Source organism: Sinohyriopsis cumingii, chromosome 5 (assembly GCF_028554795.1).
Source record: "Sinohyriopsis cumingii isolate HCF-2022 chromosome 5, ASM2855479v2, whole genome shotgun sequence".
Taxonomy (NCBI): domain Eukaryota; kingdom Metazoa; phylum Mollusca; class Bivalvia; order Unionida; family Unionidae; genus Sinohyriopsis; species Sinohyriopsis cumingii.
The window spans coordinates 98,779,766-98,804,893 of NC_142965.1; the positions used below are offsets into that span (position 1 = coordinate 98,779,766).

Here is a 25,128-nt window from a genome sequence, read left to right on the forward strand (position 1 = left end):
TATGATGTTATTTGTAACATCAGAAGATTTTATCGTACATATTACATATATAGAACAATTATGGCATGGGCATATTCACCTAAATAACACAATAGTCATGTGATGCATTGGATTTTAGCACAAGAGGTGAGATTATGTATGACAAAACAGCCATAAATTCATAATTCAACTGTTGCTTCTTTGAAATGTATTATTTGAACCTGTAACTGTCAATAAAATGGAGGAGACATTTGCAGACATAGGTCAGTGATGATAATATAGTGCTTTGGAGGATGGATATCAAGTGCTAAAACACAAGTAGTGATTCCATTAAAGTCCTCACTGATGTCGTCAAGACATGTTACTTTTTGTATAAAGAAAAATATGGGGAGAAGTTTGTGGATAAGAGTGAATTTGCCACTAGAAGCATTTTTTGTGAACGCATATTGCTTGATTAAGCTACAATCGAATTTGTCCTGGAGGTGCAATCCTCTTATTGTTGGATGTTTAGAAGTCTTCCATGCATTACTATGGGATCTATGGTGGTTTATAGCAGAGTCCACCCTAATTGGACAGAAGTTCCCTACCAGAGACTTGTAAATACATTATGTTCATTTTTCTTGCTAATATTTGTTGTGCCTTCCAGCTTGAGGAATTTGTTTTCATATATTGTGTTTGTAAACAGAGATGAATTTTTTCAGCCCTATTGAAAGAGTATTGGAGGAGTTTAACTTAGTGGATTACTATCATAGGTTTCAAGATTAGCAAATAGTTTTTCTAGTTGTCTTGGAGTATTTGACATATTAAGACATTTTTCATTTAAGTTATAGATTTGGTTTGTCATTTTTTTAAAATGATTTTTGTTTGTTGCTTTTTGACTGGTCATTACTAGAAGCATCATTTTCCTTCCCCCCAAAAATGATGGGCCTTTTTTGTGTGGATTTAACGATCATGTTCATTTTCTGCTTTTACATGCCCTCCATCATGTGAATTGCATTATATTTTGAATCTGTCGGTCTTATGTTTCTTGCCAATTTCCTTTTCACTTTCATGTCCTCCAACATGTACATTTAACAGTTTTATGGATAGCTTGTTGTGGGTGGAAGGAAGAACCCTATTGACTTTGGGGTAAAAGTTCAAAGGTCAGTGTTTCTCTTACCAAAAGGCGACACCCCCCCCCCCCCTTTCTGCACAAGGAATTGAGTTCTCTCCCATCTACAGTTAACAAATTATGTGGATGGCTTGCACATGGGATAAGGAAGAAGGCTAATGATTTTGAGGTCAAAAGTCATGATTGGTCTGACCTGAAAGATTATAAAGGTTTCTGCACCATAATTTGAGTTCTCCATAATCTAACATTACCAAACTCTGTAGATGACTTACACTTTGGGTAAGATGAATTAAATTGATTTTGAAGGTCCAAAGGTTAAAGGTCTGGGTTACTGACTGAAAAAATAATAAATGGTTTCACTTAATGTTATTCCAGTTCATATACTTGGACCAAACTTTTGGGATGGTTTGCACTTGAAGTAAGAAAAACACTTTTTGATTTTGTGATCAAAAGATGAAAAGCCATGGTTTTCAAACTACACAAGTTCAACATCACAGACTTGGTTCAAACTTTGTGGACAGCTTATACTGGGGTAAAGAAAAATCTCTGATTTTTTAAAACTAAAAGGTCAATTGTCTAGGTTACTGACTGAAAAAAGAAAGTAGTTTCTGTAAAGAAGTTTAAATTATTTAAATGGAGCACATAATAAACATGGGTGGGCATACAGTGAGCCACTTCATGGTACTCTAGTTGGCTTGCTTTCATAAGAATGGAGAGACAATGGTATGACATTTCTGTCAGCAATGTCATCATAAAGTCTTGTGTGTTCATGGTTTTGATTAAGAAAGAGGGGGAGGGAAAGGGTGGGTGGGTGGGTATTATATTTAAATGTTTTTGCAAGTGTGATGGGGATAATTATGCTATAGTGGTGTTTTTTTTTTGGGTGTGTATGTGAAGATTCATCATTGTGTAGATATATGTGAGACAATGGGTTCAGTGGAACACTTTCTGTAAGAATTCCTTTCAATGCTGATGCATGTTTAATTGATGGTTTTCTTCGTTGGTTGTTCCAGTCATAACATTGCTTTATAAAATAACAATGGATAGTATGCCAGTCATATGAATGGTCATTGAATTTTTATACTTTGTATAAATACAATTGTGTCTCCTAATTTTGTGTCAGTTTTAGAATTGATGGTATCTTGGTTTGCTGGCTATACTTTGAAGAGGCTAATATATATATATATATATATATATATATATATATATATATATATATATATATATATATATGAACATTTAAATATAGAAAAAGGATGTCAGAATGATGAAAGTAGAATGGAGACAATCTCAGTGAGTACCCCACTGCATGATGATGTACATATAATTGATATGAAACTAAATATAAATGGTTTTAACATAGGTCATTTAAATGTACAATGTATTGTGGGAAAAAATAGACCAGATTAAGTTAATGTTGTCTTTCAAGGAAAATAATATACATGTTTTAGAACTCACTGAAACCAAATTAAATGCTAGCCACAATGATAATCTATTTCACTGTCAAGGCTACAGTAAACCATTACACAGGGACAGAGAGAAGCAGGTTTAGGTGGGGGAGGGGAAGGTCTTCTTGTATATATTAGGGAAGATGTAAATGTAGAAAGGCAACTTGACTTGGAGTCACATGAAATTGAGAGTATCTGGTTGGATATTTCTCAAAATAATGCAAAATCATTCCAAGTTGGTTTCATTTATAGGCCACCTTGTTCCAAAGCAATTTGGAATGATAATGTTTTGAAACAAATGGAAAATGTTCTTGCACAAGAGAAAGAAACATATATACTTGGCAGTATAAATAGGGACCTTCTCAATACTCAAATAAGGAACAACTGGATGGAATTTATTGAATTATTGGGCCTAGTCCAGCTGGCTAATGAACCAACAAGGTAACAGAAAAATCAAGCATTCTTATTGATCACATCTATACCAACCTACCAGACAATGTGGCTTGTGTTAATGTACCGAATGTTGGTCTTAGTGACCACTATCCTCCTTTTTTGACAAGAAAGGTTAAATGCAAGTGAAATAAGAAAAATACGCACAAAACTATCACTTACAGATCATTCAGAAATTTTGATGAAGAATAATTTCTCTGTGACTTTTATAAAGTTCCATGAAATATGATCCATAATTTGGATGACATCAGTGAAGCTCTGACAGTGGGGACTGACTTATTATGGATGTAGTCTCTAAGCATGCACCACTGAAAGTACATTGAGTAAAGAATGAAATCCAACTTAATTGGCTTACTACTGAAATCCTAGATGATATGAAAACATGAGACCAATTCAAGGCTATGGGAAACCATGCACAATATAATGTATTGAGAAATAAAATAACAAGTATGATTATAAATGCTAAAAAACATATCAATCATTGCTTGAAAACAAAAAGAGCAACACAAACTCCATTTGGAAAATCTTCAATGAACTCACTGGAGGAACACACAAAGATCATACAAATAAAATCGCTCACTTCTGGTAAATTACACCATAGTGACTGATGACACTGACATTGCAAATGTTTTCAGTGATTTTTTAACCAACATTACCACAAAGTTAAAAGAACCAGTGATGGAAAACAACTTTAATGAACTGAAAAAGTTCTGCAGCAGCAAAATCTCTAAGGAGGTATGGAGCTCAATCCCACCAGTATCAAAAAACTATGTTAAAAAATGTCTCAGTGAACTTGATACCAAGAAAGCTACAGGACATGATCAGATTTGTCCATGACTCATTAAATCTTCTGCCTCTGCTATTGTAGGTCGCATAACATTCATAACCAATTTAAGTATTGCAACCTCATCTGTCCCCAAGATATAGAAGACTGCAAAAGTAACTCCTATTCATAAATCTGGTTCTATGGATGATGCTGATAACTACCAACCAATCTCAGTACTACCATACTTGTCAAAATTGATTGAAAAACATATCCATGATTCATTTTTGAAATATTTAACCAAACATTTGCTGTTAACCCTAATCAATCAGGCTTTAGACAGAAACATTTATGTGAGACTGCCTTGATCTCCCTAACTGATAAATGGCTTCAAGCACTTGACCAAGGTAGAATAATAGGATCTGTATTTGTAGATTTCAGGAAAGCTTTTGACATGGTGGATCATGAAATCCTTTTGAAGAAACCGAAAATCTACCAATGTGATGAAAGAACAGCTAGATGGTTTACATAATACTTAAGTGAGAGAACACATCATATTTATATAAATAATGTTCTGTCTGAACCTGAAACAATTAGATATGGAGTACCACAAGGCTCAATTCTAGGTCCATTACTATTTATTTTATTTATTTATGACTTACCACTTTTACTAAGAGACTCAATATCATCTACAGATCTCTATGCAGATGACACAACATCGTCAGACAGCCAAAACAAAAAGCATGAACTCAAAATTTCTTTACACAATGCCCTAAACAGACTGGAAGACTGGTGCACATACAATGGCATAGTGGTAAATACTGGTAAAACAAATACTACTTATCTTAACAATGGCAAAAAAGGACAGATCTTGGTAGTGATGAACTATGTTTGACTTGGAAGGATAAAAATTTGCAAATATTTGCAAATGGCCTATGATGATAGACTACTTGATGTTCTGGTAGATAATATCCTATCATGGACTGAACATATCAAACATATCAGTAAAAAAAAGTAAATTCAAGTTTATGGCTTCTAAGTAGGATAAGACATTTTCTTCCTGAAAGGCACAGCAAACTATTTTATAAGTTACATACAGCCCTAATTAGACTATTAGAATACAATATGGGGTTATTCAAATGATAGAAACAGCAAAGCTGGCACATCTTCAAAAAAAAGGGCATTTGGGCTAATATCAATCCAGAAAGAAAGCAAGGAAAATTTAGCTGGTAAGTTAGAAATATTACCTATTAAAGACCGAATCTGTCTGAGAGAAGCCAAATTAATGTACGGGATATCCAATGATGGTGCTCCTGAATATTTACAATCACTATTCCTGATTAGGTTACCTGGTAGTACTCCCCACCTTTTATCCATGTCTACCACAGTATAAAATACCCAAACCAAAAAGGGAATTATTTTAAAAACGTTTCCAATACTCTGGAACTTTGGAATAGTAATCCAGTTGAGATTAGAAATGCCCACTCTGTTTCCTTCTTCCAAACCCAATACATCCAGTGGCTTCAGAAATGCAGCTAAAATAAATAAATTCCTTTGTATTCTTATGTCATGTGTTTAGGCTCAAATATACACTAACACAAGAAAGAGTGAAAACAACAAGCTTTGAAAAGACAATAATTTATTTCCCTGGAAAAATTCTGTAAAAATGAAAACCAAAATAATCCCAAGAATAATCCAAGAATAAAATTTTAGTAATCTTAATAACAAAATGTTCTGCGGATTTCAAGTTCAAATCCTGACGTAGAATCTAAGATGGAAGATGATGACATATGGTGAAATCTGTAGTGTTGAAGTCAATTCTACAGTTCCTTGAAGAAACAAGAATTATCACTCTGGTTTTGGAAATCAAAATAAATTTGTTATAAGAACTGTCTTTGATTAGGAATTTCACATTTGCTCATGTATTTTCCAGAAAAATAACAGAATTTATCCTTTAGAATCCAAGTAATTTGAAATAACTCCAAACAGCACAACATACAACTTCCAGTGTAACAGCCCAACTTCTACTGAGAATAATTTTCCAAAATAGAGGTTATATGGTCTTCAAAAACGTAAACAAGGGGTCATGTGATCATCTTCTCAAAGCTTATAGAAAATAAATACTCGTCAAAAATCACATCTACCCAGTGTGACCCTGATGAAAACCAATCATTTTACTTTAAGAAATAATTTTAAAAAGTTGTTTACATCTTAAAGATTATGTCCCGTCAACAACAACCAATCATTTTAAAAATAAATTGAACTTGTTTACTTGGATGCTACAAATTTTGAAACAAGGTCAGGATTTCGATCAACACCTGGTGTTTATAAACTAACAGTCAAGGTCAAATTATTTTCTGAAAAAAGTATATCTCTAGTGAATAAATTTACATTACAATCTCATGTAATGAAAAATATTTTTTATATATAAAACTGACAAACAATTAAATTGAAATATATATAAAATCAGATATAATAAAGTCAAATATATACAACAGTTTGAGGGCCTCAAGGTAGATTAGTTCTTAGCTAATTGTGTTAACCTCTTTAAATCAGGTCATCATTAATATTATTATTATTATTATTATTATTATTATTATTATTATTATTATTATTCAGTTTCTACATTGCCTGTCATTTTACCCAAAAGCAAAGGGAAAGCCAGGTTCCCTTTTTGGGGCCATTCAGTGAATGCTTTTATATTTGAATACAGCATCAACCGCTTTGTCTTTTTCTTTTGGAAAACCCATTACAAAACAGCTTAAAGACTGTATATTTGTGCATCATTGATCAAAGCTTGTGTCAGTTTACTGGATTTACACATGAAGCTTGAAAAGTGATTGATATTTCATACATTTGTAGTCTAGTCACAAAAAGTCTTTCTTTTTGGATATGTGGACTGAATGCTGGTGAAGGTAAATAATTTTATTTTTTTTATCTCATCCTGTAAAAGTAGGAAGAATGGACATATAGTTCCATATTGGCCCTCAATGTAAAGGGTAATCTATTTTTTTTAAGTTACTGTCATTTGCAAAAACATAATCATACAACATTTTTGATGCATCAAACTTAGAAACATCTTTAATATTTTCATGAACTTCAATTAGCATATTACTGTGTTTATTTGGCTCTGAGGTTTAATAAATTAACTGTTCTTAACTGTATAAATTGTGGTCTCTTTACACTCATTTCCCCCATTTTACTTTCACTTTGCCCTATTCTTTTAGTGGAGAAAAGTTATGTGCAAAAGTTTAGTTCTGCCTGGACCCTGAAGGCCATTTTCTTTTTTTGAGGGACCCCATATGGCAGAGTGGTCTAAAGTACTCACATTGACCGATCACTGCCATCACACAAGTCTGCATGGGTTCAAGTGTTGGGCTCCAGCAGTGTGGGTATGCAAGAAATCTTGCAAAATAAATTCTGTGGGTCTGTGGTTCTTATTAGTTTTTTTTTCCCCAGGTTCTTCCTCCAGCAGTTAGGGGGCCCCTAGTGGCCAAGTGGTCTAAAGTGTTCACCATTACGGATCACTGCCATCTCACCTCTGTCTATGTGAGTTCGAGTCTCGGATTTGGCTAATGTGGGTATGTGAAAAAGCTTGCCAGTAGCTTTTCATGGGTTGGTGGTTCCTTCCGGGGTTTTCCTGGGTTCTTCCTCCACCATGAATACTGGCCGCCATGTATAGCCTATCTTGTGCTGAAAAAATGGCGTTAAACCCTACAAGAACAACAAAAATCCAGTTACACTGGCTGCCATGTATATGGCTTGTCATGTGCTGAATAAAGGTGTTAAACCCATAACAAAATTCTTTTATGTTTCATTATACATTTATGACATATTTGTTCATTGAAAGTAGGTTATTTTTTTTGCAATTCTTGACCTACGTCATTATTTAGGGTAGTTTCATAACTTTATTGTTTAGAATATGAAGACAAATTATTTCTCAGAATACTTTTGGGACATTATCTCTATAATTCTAATATGAAGGAAATCTTGGTTTTGTAAAATATTTTTGTGAAATTTATTTTCTTAAAGATACTGGAGCTTTGTGCATATCAAGAAATGGTACTGTATTAGTTGTGAATGCAGTGAATTTGGTCAAACATTTTTTGTGAAAAATGTGTTTCCATGGAGACCATTTTCAAGATCTGATAATTAAAAACTTTAAGCCTGCTAAAATTAAGGAATATAAATTTAAGGCACAAAGTAGATCAAAAGATGTAACAATTCAGTCATGATTGAACCATGATACATTTATATTCAGAAGGTTTGAAAGCTTTTCTATCTTCCTTGAGCTTACAGACTTGCAACAGTTGAATCCTGAAATATAACTGTGATACAGCTTGGCCTATTTCCCAATTTCCTGGTACTGGTAAAGATTTTGTGCATTTCCTCAATTTTTCATTTTGAGAATTTTACTTTTAATATGCACTCCATATTCATTTTTGTGTTGAGTTGCTGTGGGTGACCACCTGTCTTTTACAACCACAATTGTTATGTATGGAATGATTTAGCTGCAATGTTGTCAGCAACCACCTGCAGAACACTACAAAAAGTACAGATTGTTCTAAAACAACAGTGCTATGCACAACCACATCACAAAAACAGAGACAAATACAAGTCACTAGCAGCCATTGCAGTGCCAAAGTCCTGTAAATCCCCATTACAATTGACCATTACTTCTTCAGTGAATAGTCATAGAGGTACACTGTCAATTCAGAGGTTAGTACCGGTACTGTTTATTTTCTTCTGTGAAATACCACAAAATCCTGATAATGCCCTTGTGAGAACTTTTTTGAAAGGGCTTCATTGTAGTGGTTGAGTTGATATATAAATTAAGTTTTTGTGCGTGGCCTTAACAAGTGATTATTGTTTTCAGATTTGATTGTCATTGCACAGGTTTGCATTGTTTGTTGCATTTTTTTTTTGTTACCATTATTAAAAATGATTGTAATATTTTGACAAGAACTATGAATAACAAGTAAAATTTATGTACAGTAATCATGGCTATTTCCCCTTAAACCCATTGCATTTTGAACTTGAAAAGTGGTAATCTAGCACAAACCTCTTATGAGAGACCACTGTCTTGGAAGACCTTTTTTTGTAGCCAGAGGAGGTGGTTTTACAAGACAGGTTTTACTGTATATGCTGTATAGGTAAATTATGGAATGTTTTGCAGGTGAGATATTGTGTGTTGTGTAACCCATGTTTGAAGAAGAGTTGTCAAATCACCAGATTAGAGAGTATGTGATGGCTGCTAGGTAGCACAGCATGCAAATTTTGTTTGTTGGATGTGATCAAAATATTCTTTCTATTTTAATCTTAGTATATATTTAAAGGTTTCTTGTGCCATTTTATTTTATCGTGAGCTTTCGTCCTTGGACAATAAGAAGGACCTTTACTTTGTAGAACATAGTCATGCTAGTGAGTATCTGATCTGATAAATGTAATGCTGTCTTTTTCCTCTTCAAATTTTTTGTTTTTGTCATTTCTTTAGTTTTCGCTTTTTTTCTTGTTTTGTATATAGATGGATGGCCAGGTTTTTCTTTTGTTTGTGATTACTGTAAAAGTTCTAACAGGGTTTTCATGAGGCTTCTCATCTTTGTCTATATATTTGCTGGGTTGTTGGGTTTGTTTTGCCCCACATTTGATGGCTTTGGCATACATTTATTTCTTCATGCTTGGGGTTAAGGTTTTTGGTTGACAGTCCATTTGATTGATTGGTTTGGAAATGTTTTAGATGGTTTTTGATTTCTCTGTGGAAATAGTTGATTGAATGTGCAGTCTTGATACCTCTGGAAAATTATTGCTATTTTGGTGTTGCCTTTTTGTTTGTTCATCAGTCTTTGTGTGAGATTCATATTTGTCTTACATTTTTCCTATAGTTCTTGATAGACCCATCGTGTTTCTTTGTATTGTTCCTGATTGATCCTGCCCACTCTAGATCAAAAAGGGCTCTGCTCAGTTTATTACATAATGTCTTTGATTTAGGCTTGTCTGACTCAGGTTGCCTGGCTAACTGGTGGTTTGTCACCTGGCCAATTTTACTATGAAAAAAAAAAACAACACAAAACTGTACATACTGTCTTAATTTTGGTTGGACTTAATGAGGAAATAAAATGTAAGGCTCGCAAAAATAATAATTTTTGTCGAACAAGTAAAGCATTTTGATGTGAAAGACATAATTAGCTTGATGTAATTTGCATTTAAGAGTGATTGAGAAATTGAAGTTAAAAACCAGTGTTTTGGATGAAATTATATTTTGATATTTTGTGTGGCTGTCAGCTTCATGGTGGACTATGTTTTGTTGGCATTGGTTGGGTACCAAAGAGTTGATCTCCAGGTGATAAATTCCTGACCTCTACTGAATAGAACAACTGTTTAAGTTCACTGGTCAATGTAGGGGCTTAGTGGCTGCAATCGTCTTTAAAATTAATGATTATACCAAGAATATATGCCTTGTAAAGTAAAGGCTCACAAAGAAAACATTACTGCTGTCTGAAATTAATGTGTCAGCCTATTGAAATGTAAACTTCATGGGTTTAAAAGTAGCGATGGTATACAAGGTGGAAATGAATATCACAAGATATTCTAATAACTTGGAATTTTCCCACAGGAATAAATGATAGATTGGTTGTATGTTCAATATGTTAGAAATTTATTGAAGTTATAAAGATCGTTATACTGGTGAGCCAAAGACATGGCATCTGAGTGAAATTTCATTTTTGTCATTCGGTGGTCACCACCTCTTTGCTTGTGTTTCATAAATTTTTTTTAAAACACTGATTAGTCTGGTTGTGAGGAGATTAATGATGAATTTTAAAACCTTTTTAAAATCTGTTGCCATGCATTATCATTTTCTACAATGTTTACATAGGATTTTTGTGGTTGAAGTTGTGCTTGAATCATGTTTAGAATGATGGGTTTGCTGACCAGACTTTCTTATACAATGAAATTGTGTCTTTCTGCTAAAATTAGAAATGAACTGTTTGATAATATGATGTATTATAGAAATAAAATTTTTGAAGCATTGTGAACCTTTGTACAGTCAACTCCGCTTATATGCATAGCCTCAGGACCGGATCCAAGCTATGCATATACCGGTAAATGGAGTATGTATTTAAGTGGAATTCATGTATATTTACAATATAAAATGGGACCATACTTTCACTATGCACTTAAGCGATCTATGCAATATGTAATAATGAATGGGCTATCCAAAACTGATATTTATTTGAATTTCCTGGAAATAAAAAGTCTGCAGAAATATGGTTATGACTTCTGTCAGAATATGTTCCCACCTGTTAAGAATGCATCATGGGTTTCCTTAAATGATTTATATTCTGTTGAAGTAGTTTGCAGAGATGAATTTGTATGTGGAAATGTTTTCCTAGTACTTTATCGAACCTATTTCTTCTGTGATTTTTAAGACATTTTAGTAAGATGGCTTACATCTTCAAGATATCAAACAAGTGTTATGATTCATAAAATCTATACGATTAATGAGGTGATCTTGCATTGGCTGGGATGAGCTTCTTGCCACTAGAATTGCTGTATTTCTGGCCTGAATTTTGATTAAATTTGGTAAATAGGATAATATACCATATATACTCACTTGTAAGTCCAGTCAAACTGCAGACAACAAGATCCTAATCTGCCATAGCATAATGCGCCTGCAGGTCAGAGTCTCTGTTGTTGGTTCTATTGAATAATCCTAACAAACTGCAATGACCATTTTTTCTGGTGCATCATTTGATGTCAGATCTGAGTCGGTGCAGTTTGCAGTTGGACTCGTGAGTATTCATGGTGTTCAAAGTGCTATGAGATTAAAGTTTTGTTTAGTACACTCTTTGAAAAAGCAATATTGAGCATTACTCATTTTCTGTCTGTATGCTATACGATTGAGGTTACAACAGTATTATGGATTCTTTGCTTTTTTCTTTTCAGCCACATGGACCAGGATCAGATACAGGAGATGGAGAACTTGTGAGTACTAATATTTGAAAATTATGCATCGGTCCAGTTTCATAATAAGGTCACTAAATTTGGATAGAGCGTCACATCCAGAGAATTATTTTGTCTCAGCTGTGATCATATGGCGAGGCATAGTTATCCCATTTGCCTTGGCAACTGCTGCCTGATGGTGCTGTAATAAGCTGCTCATTGGCAGCACAGTGATTCTTATTAGAAACTGGTAAAGGCTGCATGTCATTGAAACATGCAGCATTTTTATTGGTGAATTCATTTGAAAGCTTTTGGACAGAGGGAAGGGTCATAATATTTGTATATCTTTGAAGTGGAAGCCATTTCAAATAGTGATATAAAAAAACAATGAATTTTAATAGCAGCAAGAACTTCCCCATCACTGTTGTGTAGCTTTTACTTTTTTGTGTCACAATACCATGACTATTCGATGTGAATACATCCTCCAAAAGAGTGGAGAATTGTCTGAGACAGTCCACTAATGCACCTCACATGCCCATGCAAAGGATAGTTACCTTTTTCAGTGACACCATGTTAATAGATGTCTGTTGAATTTGTGAACAGAGAAAACTTTCTATTGTTGCTAGTGCTTGACCACATTGCAGATTTCCTTCAACAAATGTTATCTCTGTTGATGTATTCTATCCATATCCTATTTACATCCCATAACCCCAACTCCCATTTGTAATTTCTTTCTTTAACCCTTTGCCTCATGCAAGCGTCTTTGGACGCCTCTACTCGATTCACATGGAAGCGCCTTTTGATGCCTCTACTCCATTTGCATGAAAGCGCCTTTTGACGCCTTCTGTAAACATCAGCCATTTTGAGCTAGTTTTCATTGCACCACCTTCGGGGAAACCCCCCCCCCCGGTCGATATCTGCTATTTGAAGTAACTGGGTCTTTATCTCCACTCTCCAAAATGGTGGTCGTGGATTTCATTCAGTAGTTATGAAGTTTTCACGATTAGAATCACAACTATGAAAGATTCAGTAACTTAGGTAAAGGCTCTGATATTGATGTGGGCAGCAATTGGATTTTATAAATTATCAAATTCAGATGACTTAGTTATGTAGATGCAGACGAAAAACTTGTAAATTTTGAGTATGAGAAATGGCAGCTACGGTTGGTCATGCGGCCTCACTGACATGATGGTGAACAAGTTCTCTCAAGATTTTAAAGCAGATAAAAAAAATTCTTCTGTGAAAAATAAATACACAGCTATAATAATCGGACTTTACTCTTAAATATTTCCACATATATAGATGTAAAATGGTTAAAATTGCTGTTAGATTAACATACACTACATTGCTTAACAGTTCACAGGGAGGCCTATTCATGTGGAGTCGACTAGGTAACAGGTGTTCTATTTATAGTGTGATGCACTTTGTAACTATGCTCTATGAGGTAAAGGGTTAAGGGACCACTCAGGTTACCACACTGTATCCCACTCCTTTGAGATTAGGGCAGACTTGTATTCATTATCAATTACACTGATTTTGGGTGAAGTCTTCTGTGTTAAAGCCCCAATACAGCTGTTACCAGGAAAAAGTCTTATATATCAAATCATCTTAATTATACTGAGTTTTGAAGGACATTGGTCCTAAACAATGTTGGGTGGCATTAAAACCAGATAATATTTCTATTTTCATCACATTATGAGCATGTAATTTCTCCCTCAAACTAAGAAACCTGGCCATTGTTCACCTGTATATGAATTAATCTGATGTTGATCAGTGACATCTGTTTGTTCAGGAGGAACACTTTAACTTTAAGGTGGAGACCTCATCCTCAGTCTCAAATGCAGTGCGTCTGTCAGATTGGGAAGTCTCCATCAACTTTCATAATGCCTTTTTGCACATCCCTATATTTTTTCCACATTGAAATTTCCCAGTTTTTGCTTGGACCAGGAAGTTTTCAGTCCTGGGTCCTGCCATTTGGATTCACTTTTGCATCCAGAGTATTCATCTGAGCTTTGGGAGTAATGTTGTCTTACCTTTGATTACTGGGAACCACAGTTCTCCAGCATTTCCATGCATGGGCATGTGAGGTGCATGAGTGGACTGTCATATTATCAATTCTCCACTCTGGGGGAGGATGCATTCACATTAAAAGGATGAAGTTCTTTAAGATGATGAAAGTAAAAGCTATGCAATATTAGAATTATTTTACGGACCCCAACCCCAATCCCCCAACCCTGTTTTTATGTCCTGAATGATAAAATGACCTGAAATGAATAATATTTATAGCTCATGAATATCACTTGTGTAAAACCTCAACATTTTCTAACTAGACATTCATGTAATCATATTTAAGGTACCATTTATCTGGCTGCAAATAATTCAGACACTGATCTGCCAATGCTAGAATGTGCTTGTAGATCAGGGTCACTGTTGTTTGTTCTTTTTGGTTGCCTCTTACAAACTTCATAGACATGGATCTGCCGGCACAGTATGCAGCAGCAGAGCTGAGTCATTGCATTTTGGAGTTGTATACAACTGACGTGTGTGTATATGTGGTATAGATTTATGTAGCACATTAAATGGATGTTTACAAGACACTGTTGTTATGAGTACATTATGAATTAAATTGGCATGTTGTATATACTTGGCAAAACATGTGAAATGAAATCTCCACTAATTTGCTTCATAACATTAGACCCATTGTCGGTATATAACATAAAGAGGAGTTGGTATTCTGTGGATCACATATTGGATACATTTACCTGACTTGCATATACCTCCTGAAGGTGAACCTTGATCAGAGTGCATGCCATGCAAGTGACCAGTGACCACTGACATAGGAACACATTCTTGTAGACTGAATCAATTTCTGCCTTGTAAAACAGAAGTTTTTTGTTGTGTGAACTTGGTTATAAACAGAATACTTTACCATCTGAGAAAATTGTTGATTGGGTTATATAAAAAAATTTGACCATATATTTTAAGGATGTGTTATTTTTTACCTTGATATTTTAGTGGGTATACCTTTTACAGAATTGCAATGTCTTCACCTTTTATTTTATCTTTTGGTACTTCGTGTTTGCATTTGTTTTGGAAAAGTTTGTCTTCTGTTGGAGTTTGTCCATCTCTTTCAACTTTCATTTTGGAATTTGCAGCTCTGCCTTTCTGTAGTGCATTTTGGTGTAATGTGATCCCAGATATAATGTTGTGTTGCTTTGACCCCTGTGACCAAAATCTTACCAATTATAGCAATGTCTTACCAATTTAGCAGTATGGTTTGAAAGAAGATGAGGTGAAGCTTAGTGTTTTATCGTTCTTTCCCATTTGTGATTCCATGGTTTGGTATATTACAGTATTCTCAGTACACCTCTCCCTCAGTAACTTGAGCCAAGATAACTTGTGAACCTGCTTATGATCCAAGGTCTAACAAGATAACTTGTGAACCAGCTTATGATCCAAGGTCTAACAAGATAACTTGTGAACCTGCTTATGATCCAAGGTCTGGCCTGGATCACATTCATTTTCTCAAGAAAATGCCAAAAAGAGTTGGCCTCTATTTGTCGAACAAGAAAGTAATTGGAATAAAAACCAGTCAATTAAGCTTTGATGTATTTCTCATTTCATTGTCAAAATGAGGAGTTAGCAGGCCAGCATCATGAAATTCACATCTCTTAATAAGAAGTCATACTTTGTTAAATATTCTTTACAAGAAAGGTCTAATTATACTGTAAGTAACTATTTGATGATGTTTCGATCCATGAAAATGTCAGTAATATTTACTGGTTGTAGTACTTTAAGAAATAATATCAATGAAATAAGTTTTAAGAAGTGAAAGTTGTGTTTTAGTTACATCCTTTAATTTGGTTTCAGGGTATACCCTCTTGTGTTCTAGTGTAAAAGTTGTTAATCTATAGTCACAGCTTTGTCAGCGAGTGTGTACAATAACCTGTTGAAGTGCGTGTTGTTTTGTTATAATAAATTAAAAGTAGACCTGTTTTTGTCATCAGATTTGCATCAAATTAAATTAAAAGAGTGCATAAAAATTTAAATAAAGTTGAAAGGCATGCAAATGCTACATGCATATGAGCTAGTGATCATGGTAGTTTGTTAGATCAACTCATCTGAGATGACCAGTTGACCATTGTTATAAATATTATTATGTAGGTTGCATAATTAAAGTATCTATCATATCCAGTGGTAGTTGGTGCATGAAAAGCTTTGTTTCACAGATATTATTCATTATGGAGAATTTAGTTCAAAAGTTTGTGGTACTTAAAATTCTCAAATTGACACTTGGTGATTTGCAAGTGGATGAGCTGAAATTTCACTTTAACATTCATGAAATTGCAGCATCAGTATTTTACTAATAATAAAAGAAAGGATAAAAATCATGTCAACAGTTGTTGTGTGAATTAAATGTCCCATTGTTATTTATTTAAAAAGGAAATCTTATTTTATCTTGAATCAACAATGACACTTGAAGATACCCACATTCACATGCAATAAAAAATGTGTGAGTTTGTTGCTATCTCATGATGTAATGTTTTTATTGATCTTCAGTGGTTGGTCATCTTGAAAATAAATTTAATTCATACAGGACGGTGAAAAACTTAATTACAAAAAGCATTTTATTAACAATTATTCCAAATGTGATTATAAGATGATTATTCAAGCATTGAACAGTAACCCCCTCCGTCGTCCTCTCATTGTTGATACTCAGCTGGGATGGCATCCCCTTTTTAATTTTTTAGAGGTTCCTTTGCAATTTGCATCCTTGTATATACTGTAGTTCTGTATTTTTGGACCCAGTTGAGTGAGTTATCAAGGGATAGGTGCAGATTGTAGTGCTGAACCAGAGATGAACTTCTAATTGGCATCATATATCCATATTTGTGCTGATCTGCCATTAAACACCAATATATACATGCAAATACACGTTATTCTTGTACGGTGGAATCCATTATTATGCTTGTTTAGAGCCAGTTCGCTTAGTAAGGAATGCTGTTGTCAGTATCAAGGGAAGTCACTAGGTCTATACTTGCTTTTACAGATGATCAAGATAAATATTAATAGCAAAAGGTAACATGTCATTCCATAAATATTTGATTTCTTCTAAAGTGTATATCATTTGTGCATTTTCCATTTTTTAAAAAAATTTTAATGTGTAAACATTTCTTTTTTTTTTGCAAGCTTTTAAGTTTTTATCATTTCATTCCTAAAAAATTACTGGTTAATGATAATAATTTTCTCTGAAAAATTTCATTTTTATTGTACATGGCATTTAACTATCAGTTTTAATTAGTGATATTTGTTTATTTGGGGTGGGGGTGGACAGACATAGAAACTAATCTTTTTTTGCAGCAGTCAAAATCTGAGCTCATTTTGTGAAGATGTAGGACTGCAAAAAGTCATGGCACTTAAATTAATGAGTTAACTGTTAACTTTATCTGAATATTTTGTTGTGGTTGCTAATCTTGAGACCCTTCCTGAGTCAAGAACTTAAACAAATCATATACTTTAAGGAGGAATCGATACTCCAAAAATAGCTTTGCTTGTTTTTTGTATAGTCCTATTAGGGATGATTACCCAAACAGTCTGATTTAATTATATCACATTTATATGTAGTTTAGTAAGAGTTATCCAACATAGAACTCATTAGAGAAGTTCTGTTATAGTTCCCTGCATTGAAGGTAAACAATAAATGGGATCAGTAATGACAAAAAGCCTTTGAATACAGAAAGTTTGGTGTCATGATGCAGTATGAAGAAAAAAGCCTGATTACTTAAAAATTGAGTTTTATCACTCAGCTAGAAAGTTTTAAGTGTGAAAGATCTCAGCACAGTAGTGCCATTTTAGATGCAGAGCTGTTTTAATTACTAATGGGAATTGGCTGAAATTTCATTGTAACTTACTGATCATTTATTTACGTTAGATATTATTCAAATTTTCCATGGAAAATGTTATTTATGCACACATTGGAATATCAGTTTGTGTCTTTGAATTCATGAAATTGTCCCAGATTTTCTTACCAAGATTCTTCTGTTGACTGATACTGGTGGTCAACGACCAGTAAGAGTGTCTGAAATTGCTTGTCATTGACCTTATAAATATTTTGGTTTGTGATGCAGTGAAAACATTTCATTAAAGATGAAAGGAAACACAATAAAAAGCCCATTAAACCTTTATAACTATTTGAAAATCCAAATCAGATATTTGGTTGTTTGTTTTCTGTCCAGTTTTAAGTTATTTGGTTAATTGTCACTCCGCCAATTGTAATATAAACCAGACAATGGCAAAAATAGATTTGCATTGATTTTTTTTATGAATTTTGTTATTTGGACAGGGTGGGTGAGACTTGTGCACAGAGCTACTGTGTAATCGGTATTCTGGATTCTGACATTGAAGTTTGGTTTTTTTTTTTTTTCATGGTTTTGGGACACTCAAGTTGAAAGCTAAGGTAATGAACCAGGTTTTCAGTAAAGTCTGATCTAACATTTTTAATGGAGATGAAGTGGAAAGCTGTGGTAATAAGATCTGAATTCCAGTAAAGTCAGTTATGATTTGCATTTTGTCAGCGTTTAAATTAGAAAACATATTTGGATCTTTTTTTGGCAATATTTCATTTTATGGAGATGTTTGAACAGAGAGGGATGGTACCATATATACTCGCATATAAGCTTGTTTGGATATAAGCCGATCCACAAACTGAACAGGTATAAACACTAAAAAGTGCATGACTTACGTATAGGCCGACTTACAGATCCAAGGCATCTCAAGATGCACGAGGTAAGTTCTAAATGCATTTGTTTAGGCAGACTTGTATTTAAAGAAAAATTGCATGTATACTTATCTCGAGGTTGGCATGCATGATTATTAAAAAGAAATGGTATAAACTTGTTTGAAAAGTAATTTATTTAATTTTCTGTTTTCTTATAAAGTTTTTGAAATAATGTTTCAAAAATTATGCTAATACCATAAAAGCTGAGTTGTAGCTTGCTTTGATGTAAGTGACCTTACACCATACCTGTCAACCTTCTCGCCGGGAGGGAGAAAAAAAACTCCCGATGATTGGGGTCGCTCCATGCCTATCTCCTGATTTCATTCTTCCAATTTTTGCAGAGAACTCTTGATTATTACATTATATCTTTGATTTTCATTTCTTCTAACCAAGAAAAGTCCTAAATATTCTGTTGTATCACTTTTGAATTATTGTTGTGACGAAATAATTATTTTAGTTTAAAGAATTCGCAGCTAAATAGAATGTTAAGTTTAAACATTATTCATGTAAATTAATGATTTTTGTACTTCTACAATAATATAAAAATAAAAAAAATAAACCAGAACAAAAAAATAAACCATAACAGTAAAATTATCTACAATTAATTTCAGTGCTAAGAATGATTACTATGAATGCTGTAACTCCATATTCTATAGCTCCATTCCCACGAAAGAAACTTGCGTGAGTGAACACCTGGCATTTTTATATTGTATATACCTATGTTAAACTGGTATAGTTACAGGTAAAAATTTCCTCTTATCACAAGCCAGTTGCAGGGTTTTAATGATTAACTGGTCTGTACTGTGGTCGCAAAACAAAAGACAAATTCGCTGACTATCAACATATTAGACACCAAAGCATCAAGCTTTCCATTGTGTGGAATGTTATGTTTGTTCAGCTAAAACACATAACTAAAATTGATTGATGTTGATTTTAGTTGATCTCTGAGAATTATAGCTTTTATTATTACCACTCTTTGTGAACATGTAAATTATGATGGTTATGTGCCTTGTACAAATAAACGTGCATACCTTTTTAAAAATATTTCAATTTGTAGGATCACTTATATCATTAACAATGAGTAACTCATGAGCGCTCGATTCAACGTAAAAGAAACAGCTACATGTATTAAGGACTAGCTGAAATGTTACCTAGAAGAATGCAATTTAGTCGGAACAGTGAATAAAGCAAAATCTGCATCAGTGTTTGGGATTAAGTAAGGATTTAAGTGATGCTATGCACACTTTGCACTGTACATTATAGTTAAGCATGGTCACCCTGGTAAACTCAACCAGCCCGCGAATTATGAAGTCTGCATTTACCTTTATTTAACTTCGTGTTGGAGAAATCAGAAAATATAAAATAATAACAAAATCAATCATAGTACTTTATAACAGTTTAATAATTGCCAGGTAATCAAAAGTTACTTTTTTTTTTTACATGCCTATGTCTTAGGACACGGAAAAAATTATTGTTTCGTGTCCCAAGATTTACAGCCATTAAAGTAGTCAACAAAAAGACATAAAAATTGTCAAGTTTACACATTGGCCCGCGGATAAGCCGACCCCTCCCTTCTTCCAGGCCTTTATTTTTTCCTGAATTATTTGGCTTATATGCAAGTATATATGGTAGTAGAATCCTCCATCAGGCATTGGTGAAAGTAGCTGCAGCTGGTGATGATGCTGAGATTTGGTTTGGCACTGATGATGTGTATGTGTATTTATATATGTATATCCATGTAGGTATTGTACCTTATATTTCCTTCAGTAGGTTGCTTGAGTCTGTTTATTCATACGCAGCATATGTTCTGCAGAGAGTCAAATAAACAGTTTTCTGAAAAAAATCCGTTGATCATTTAATAGCATTGTAACCTATGTTTGAGTCTTGTGTGTCTCTCTTACCTCTTTAACAATATTTGCTGGGTTTGTTGCAAGGTTAAGAAATCTTACTGTAGTTTTTCCAAGTTTACTCCATTGAAATATTTTGAGTTAGTTTCATCTACCCTAATAAAGAACCAGAAGAAAATAAAATATCTTTAAATACAAGAAAAAATTTTTTTATGTCAGTTTTAGATGGATATTCTTTGATTTGTTTGCAATTTTGTTTGGGTATTCATACAAGAGTATATACAATACACAGATAACTTGAGGATTTGTAGTGTGTTTTTGCCACCATTTTGGAAATGGAGGATGGTTGTTGGAGTTTTTTCATCAGGAATAAATATGACTACATGCTGGGCTACTGAAGCCAAAAGTAGAGTGTTAACTGAAATTGTTGGGCAAAGGTATGTTTTGTTGTGATCCTGAGGCACATCAGCTTGTCAGATGTGGTGTTAAGAAGTGGAACCTTTATTGACATCATTGTTTACTTTTGTATGATTTACAGTATGATTATTGGAAGTCTTGTTCAGAATGAACTTTACACTTGAGGTGAAGTTATGGTGCAGTAATTGATGAAAATGAAACATGTTCAACTACAGACTGGTAAGGAAGAGATGGGCAGGGCAGGGATGGGTGGGTGGTTAGGTTTTTTTTAAGGTGGAGGTCAAGATCAAGGTACTACATACAGAGGTACAAGCAGCAATTTGCTAATGCTCAATTTGTATACACTTTGTCAGTGATTTCTGTTAGGTAAATGGGAGGGGTTTGGGTGGTCATTTTGGTTATACTGATTGGAAAGAAATTGTCAGGAACAATTAGGTATAATTAGGAATTTTGCATTATCTTTTTAAAATAATCTGTCTTATAGGGACAGGGGCACATTTTCAGCCCCACACTTAAAATATCCCTGTCTGTATTATGTTTACATTAGGCATTTACAGCATTGGTAGTAACTGGAACTGAAATCGTTTTTATTATATATGTGGTTGGTGTCAGGTTGAAAGGCCTGGGCATGAAATGGTGGAGATGAAGATTATAATAAGTACATAGAGTCATAACAACTAATCCAAATTTCTTGTTATGTAACTTTGCATACACATGCCAGTATAACAGGGGAAAATGTCCATAATTGATGACTACATTATATACTGAATTGTGGTATAGCAAGAGTGATCAAAATTTTGATGAAAATATGGGGTGGGGGTAAGATGAGCAGATTGGTGATAATATGCCAGTTTATATAACAGTCTGAATTAAGATGCTTATTTTTCTATGAAGATTAATCATTGCTGTGTAAAAACATTTATTATAATCTGTAAGCTGTGAGTTTTTGAAAACTTAACTGAATTATTTTTATCAGTTTACTGGCTTGCTTGATGTTTTTGATAGTGTTCAAGGGACAACAAGATCATTGAAGATAAAAAACTGGGAAACTTGACATGGCCACAATATATCCACATTTGTGTTATAATAAAACACGTTACAGCAGGGTCAGCCAGCATGCATTTGTGTCCATTGACAGTGGCAATTATTCTCACGTGGATCAACTTCCACCCTCGGTTTTAAATTCTAATTACATACTTACTTACATCCTTGTATTATTCTTACATGTCATATCTGTTGAAATGTTGTTGTTATTGTTGTGGGCTTAATGCCATTTTTCAGTACATGATAGGCTATACATGGCAGTTCTCATCTGTTAGCTGTTCTCATCATGATAATTTTTGTGGTAATTATGAAAGTGTAAAAATCTGGCAACTAATGAAATCACAGTAGAAAGGATACTAGTTTTCCTCATTTTCTGAATTAATGTTATATACTTCATTGGCATGTTGTTACAAAAATGTCAATTTACAAATTGAAAAATATTCGAACCACTCGTGGCCTAGCGGTTTGAGCATCCACCTTGGATAAGGGAGGTCATGGGTTTGAACTTCACTTGAGTCGTACCAAAGACTTATAAAAATGGTACTAACAGCTGCCTTGCTAGGTGCTCATCATTAAGAGGTTAGTGTTAGGACTTGTCAGCCTGGTGTCAGGATAATGTGACTGGGTGGGACATCAAGTTACATGTCTGCAACACGATGCCCCAGTGATACATACAGTACTGTAAAACATGCTGGTCAGGGTATACTTGGAGCAGACTCAAATGTCGGTCATATGTTTGTAGCTCCTCTACATTTGTCATTAGAGAAGAGACGACAAAAACAGAAACTGTCAACACAAATAAAAGGTGGCTATCAGTTGCTAATACATATAGATATGATTCAGTTCTGTAAATAAATATATTTAAGCACAATTCACAATAACAGAATGTATATGTAAAGAAAATGACAAAGGAATAATTGTATAATTTGTTAAGTAGAGCTATTCTAGTTCAAATATTCTAAGGCCAATATAGATGAGGTTATATCAATTACATGACTTCAGATAGAATGTGTTTATCCAAAAAATGGAATATGCATTTATAAACTGTACCATAAATAATACATAAAGTGCACCACCAAAGCACTGGCGATGCTCGTGGTAGAATGTGCAAACAGGAGACACACTAGTGAAGGTGCACAGAAAACTTACCACACAAAAGTACACTGTATATTGTGGCCAGAGATGGAAGGTGCTAAAATAAATGACGAAGGTGCTGTCAAATCATATACAACTATACCAATGTTCATAAAGTAGCTTAAGGTGCACATATTAAACCTTGAAAGGGGCAAGTACTAGACTAAATGGGTAAAGGTACAAGTACTAGACTAAATGGGTAAGGGTGCAAGTACTAGACTAAATGGGTAAGGGTGCAAGTACTAGACTAAATGGGTAAGGGTGCAAGTACTAGACTAAATGGGTAAGGGTGCAATTACTAGACTAAATGGGTAAGGGTGCAAGTACTAGACTAAATGGGTAAAGGTGCAAGCACCAGACTAAATGGGTAAAGGTGCAAGTACCACACTAAATGGGTAAAGGTGCAAGTACTAGACCGATGGGTAAAGGTGCAAGTACTAGACTAAATGGGTAAAGGTGCAAGTACTAGACTAAATGGGTAAGGGTGCAAGTACTAGACTAAATGGGTAAGGGTGCAGGTACTAGACTAAATGGGTAAAGGTGCAAGCACCAGACTAAATGGGTAAAGGTGCAAGCACCACACTAAATGGGTAAGGGTGCAAGTACTAGACCAATGGGTAAAGGTACACCTACTAGACTAAATGGGTAATGGTGCTACCCAGATGGTGCAGAACACAAACATAAGTGTAATGACACTCAGTACCTATTACACCATAAGGTGCATTGGCTCTGGCCTTATGAGAGATTCATATGCTCCTGAAGGTGCATATACTATGAAAGTAGGCTCTAGCCTATCATATAATAAGAGCAAGTCTCACAGGTTTATAAACAACCACATTGAGGGTTCCGTGAATAAGTCACAACATTTTCTGGAGATAAACACACCTCTTTGTTTAAAATATTATCTCAATCTTAGGATTTTGCATCCAAGAGCTTCCTGAGCCATGGTGGGTTTCAGAAGGTGCAGATAAAGATTGAAACGGGAAATCTAGCTGAATGCTATGAAATAAGACTGAAGCTGCCACACTAGGCACTGTTGTGCATGGCTTTTATACTTGCCATGAGAACACTCGCTACAACACAGGTGAAATTAATCAAATATGGCTGTGCCAAAACAACAGGAGGGCAGTAGATATTACACAACATTGGCTTACTCACTTCGTGAAGTTCATCTCGAATGGATCAGACTTTTATATAAACATGCAAATACTAGGTAGGTAATTAATGTAGAATGTATGAAGATTAAACAGTTACCAGTATATTCCAGCTAAGTTGTACGCCAAAGAACTTAGACCCACTTCGACCCACAATTCATTGAGCAATCATTGAAACTTTTGAAGAAATCTATTTTCATAACAGTTCAACATTAAAAATGCTGAAATAACAATATTTGCTGTAATTTTGAATTTTAGGGTCATTTGCTTTTTTATAATTTGTTTTCATTTGAAATAAATTTGTTCAGACTTTAAATACGTATGTTTTGTGTCATCATGTAATTAATAAATTACCATCCTGATAGGATAATCGTAAGTTGGTACAATGTGATAATAAAAAAGTAAAATATATACGGGCATTAATTATAATGGCCCTTAGTGCCCAGAAATCTGATTCATCATCATGCTTTTAAGTAGATGACATTTGTTTTGGTAAGTTCTCAACTAAATAACAATATTTGATGGTATTATGATGCAGATGTCATTAAGGCCTACCACTGGTACCTCTGTAAAAAATAAATGCTAATTAAATAAGTTTTGGCAAGTGAAACTTGTAGTTTACTTCTGTCTTTTAATTCAGTTTCAGTGTAATCATCATAAATGCTATATGCTCTTGTTTTCAAATGTGGAATGTGTCAATATACCAGCACAGCTATGTCTGCAAGCATTTCTGAGAACCTAATTAAGTGCTGACATTGTTTTGATCTTCGATTTTTGTAAGTGTTTGTTGCATTGCTACAATCAGTTAAAAGGAGACCTACTTTGTATTATGTTAATTATGTATTGTTTCAAATCAAATAAAGGGAGTGGCATAATAATAAAAAGACATTACCAGGTATGCAGATCCTACCCATGTAAGAGCTACTTCTCTTTGTTCTCATTCATTAATTCACATCAAATAGTTTTTTATTATTATTTCATGTTGATTGAGAACCCTAAGAAATGAAGCCCTCTCTCTTCTTGCTTGTGTAAATTTGCAATAATATTTCATAAATATATTAA

General features: G+C 34.1%; 1 protein-coding gene across 5 annotated transcripts in view; it reads left to right on the forward strand.

The window, feature by feature from the left end:
- LOC149799849 (disks large homolog 1-like) overlaps positions 1–25,128 on the forward strand; it is a 286,339-nt gene that overhangs the window by 91,724 nt on the left and 169,487 nt on the right. For 3 of the 5 annotated variants that reach the window (XM_089959274.1, XM_089959275.1, XM_089959276.1), the window contains one exon: positions 11,696–11,734. In XM_089959274.1, coding sequence (XP_089815400.1) covers positions 11,696–11,734 — 39 coding nt within the window. Of the gene's footprint in view, positions 1–11,695; positions 11,735–20,637; positions 20,755–20,920; positions 20,954–25,128 lie in introns of those variants that run through there. The other 2 variants (XM_089959279.1, XM_089959278.1) reach the window with 2 other exon arrangements.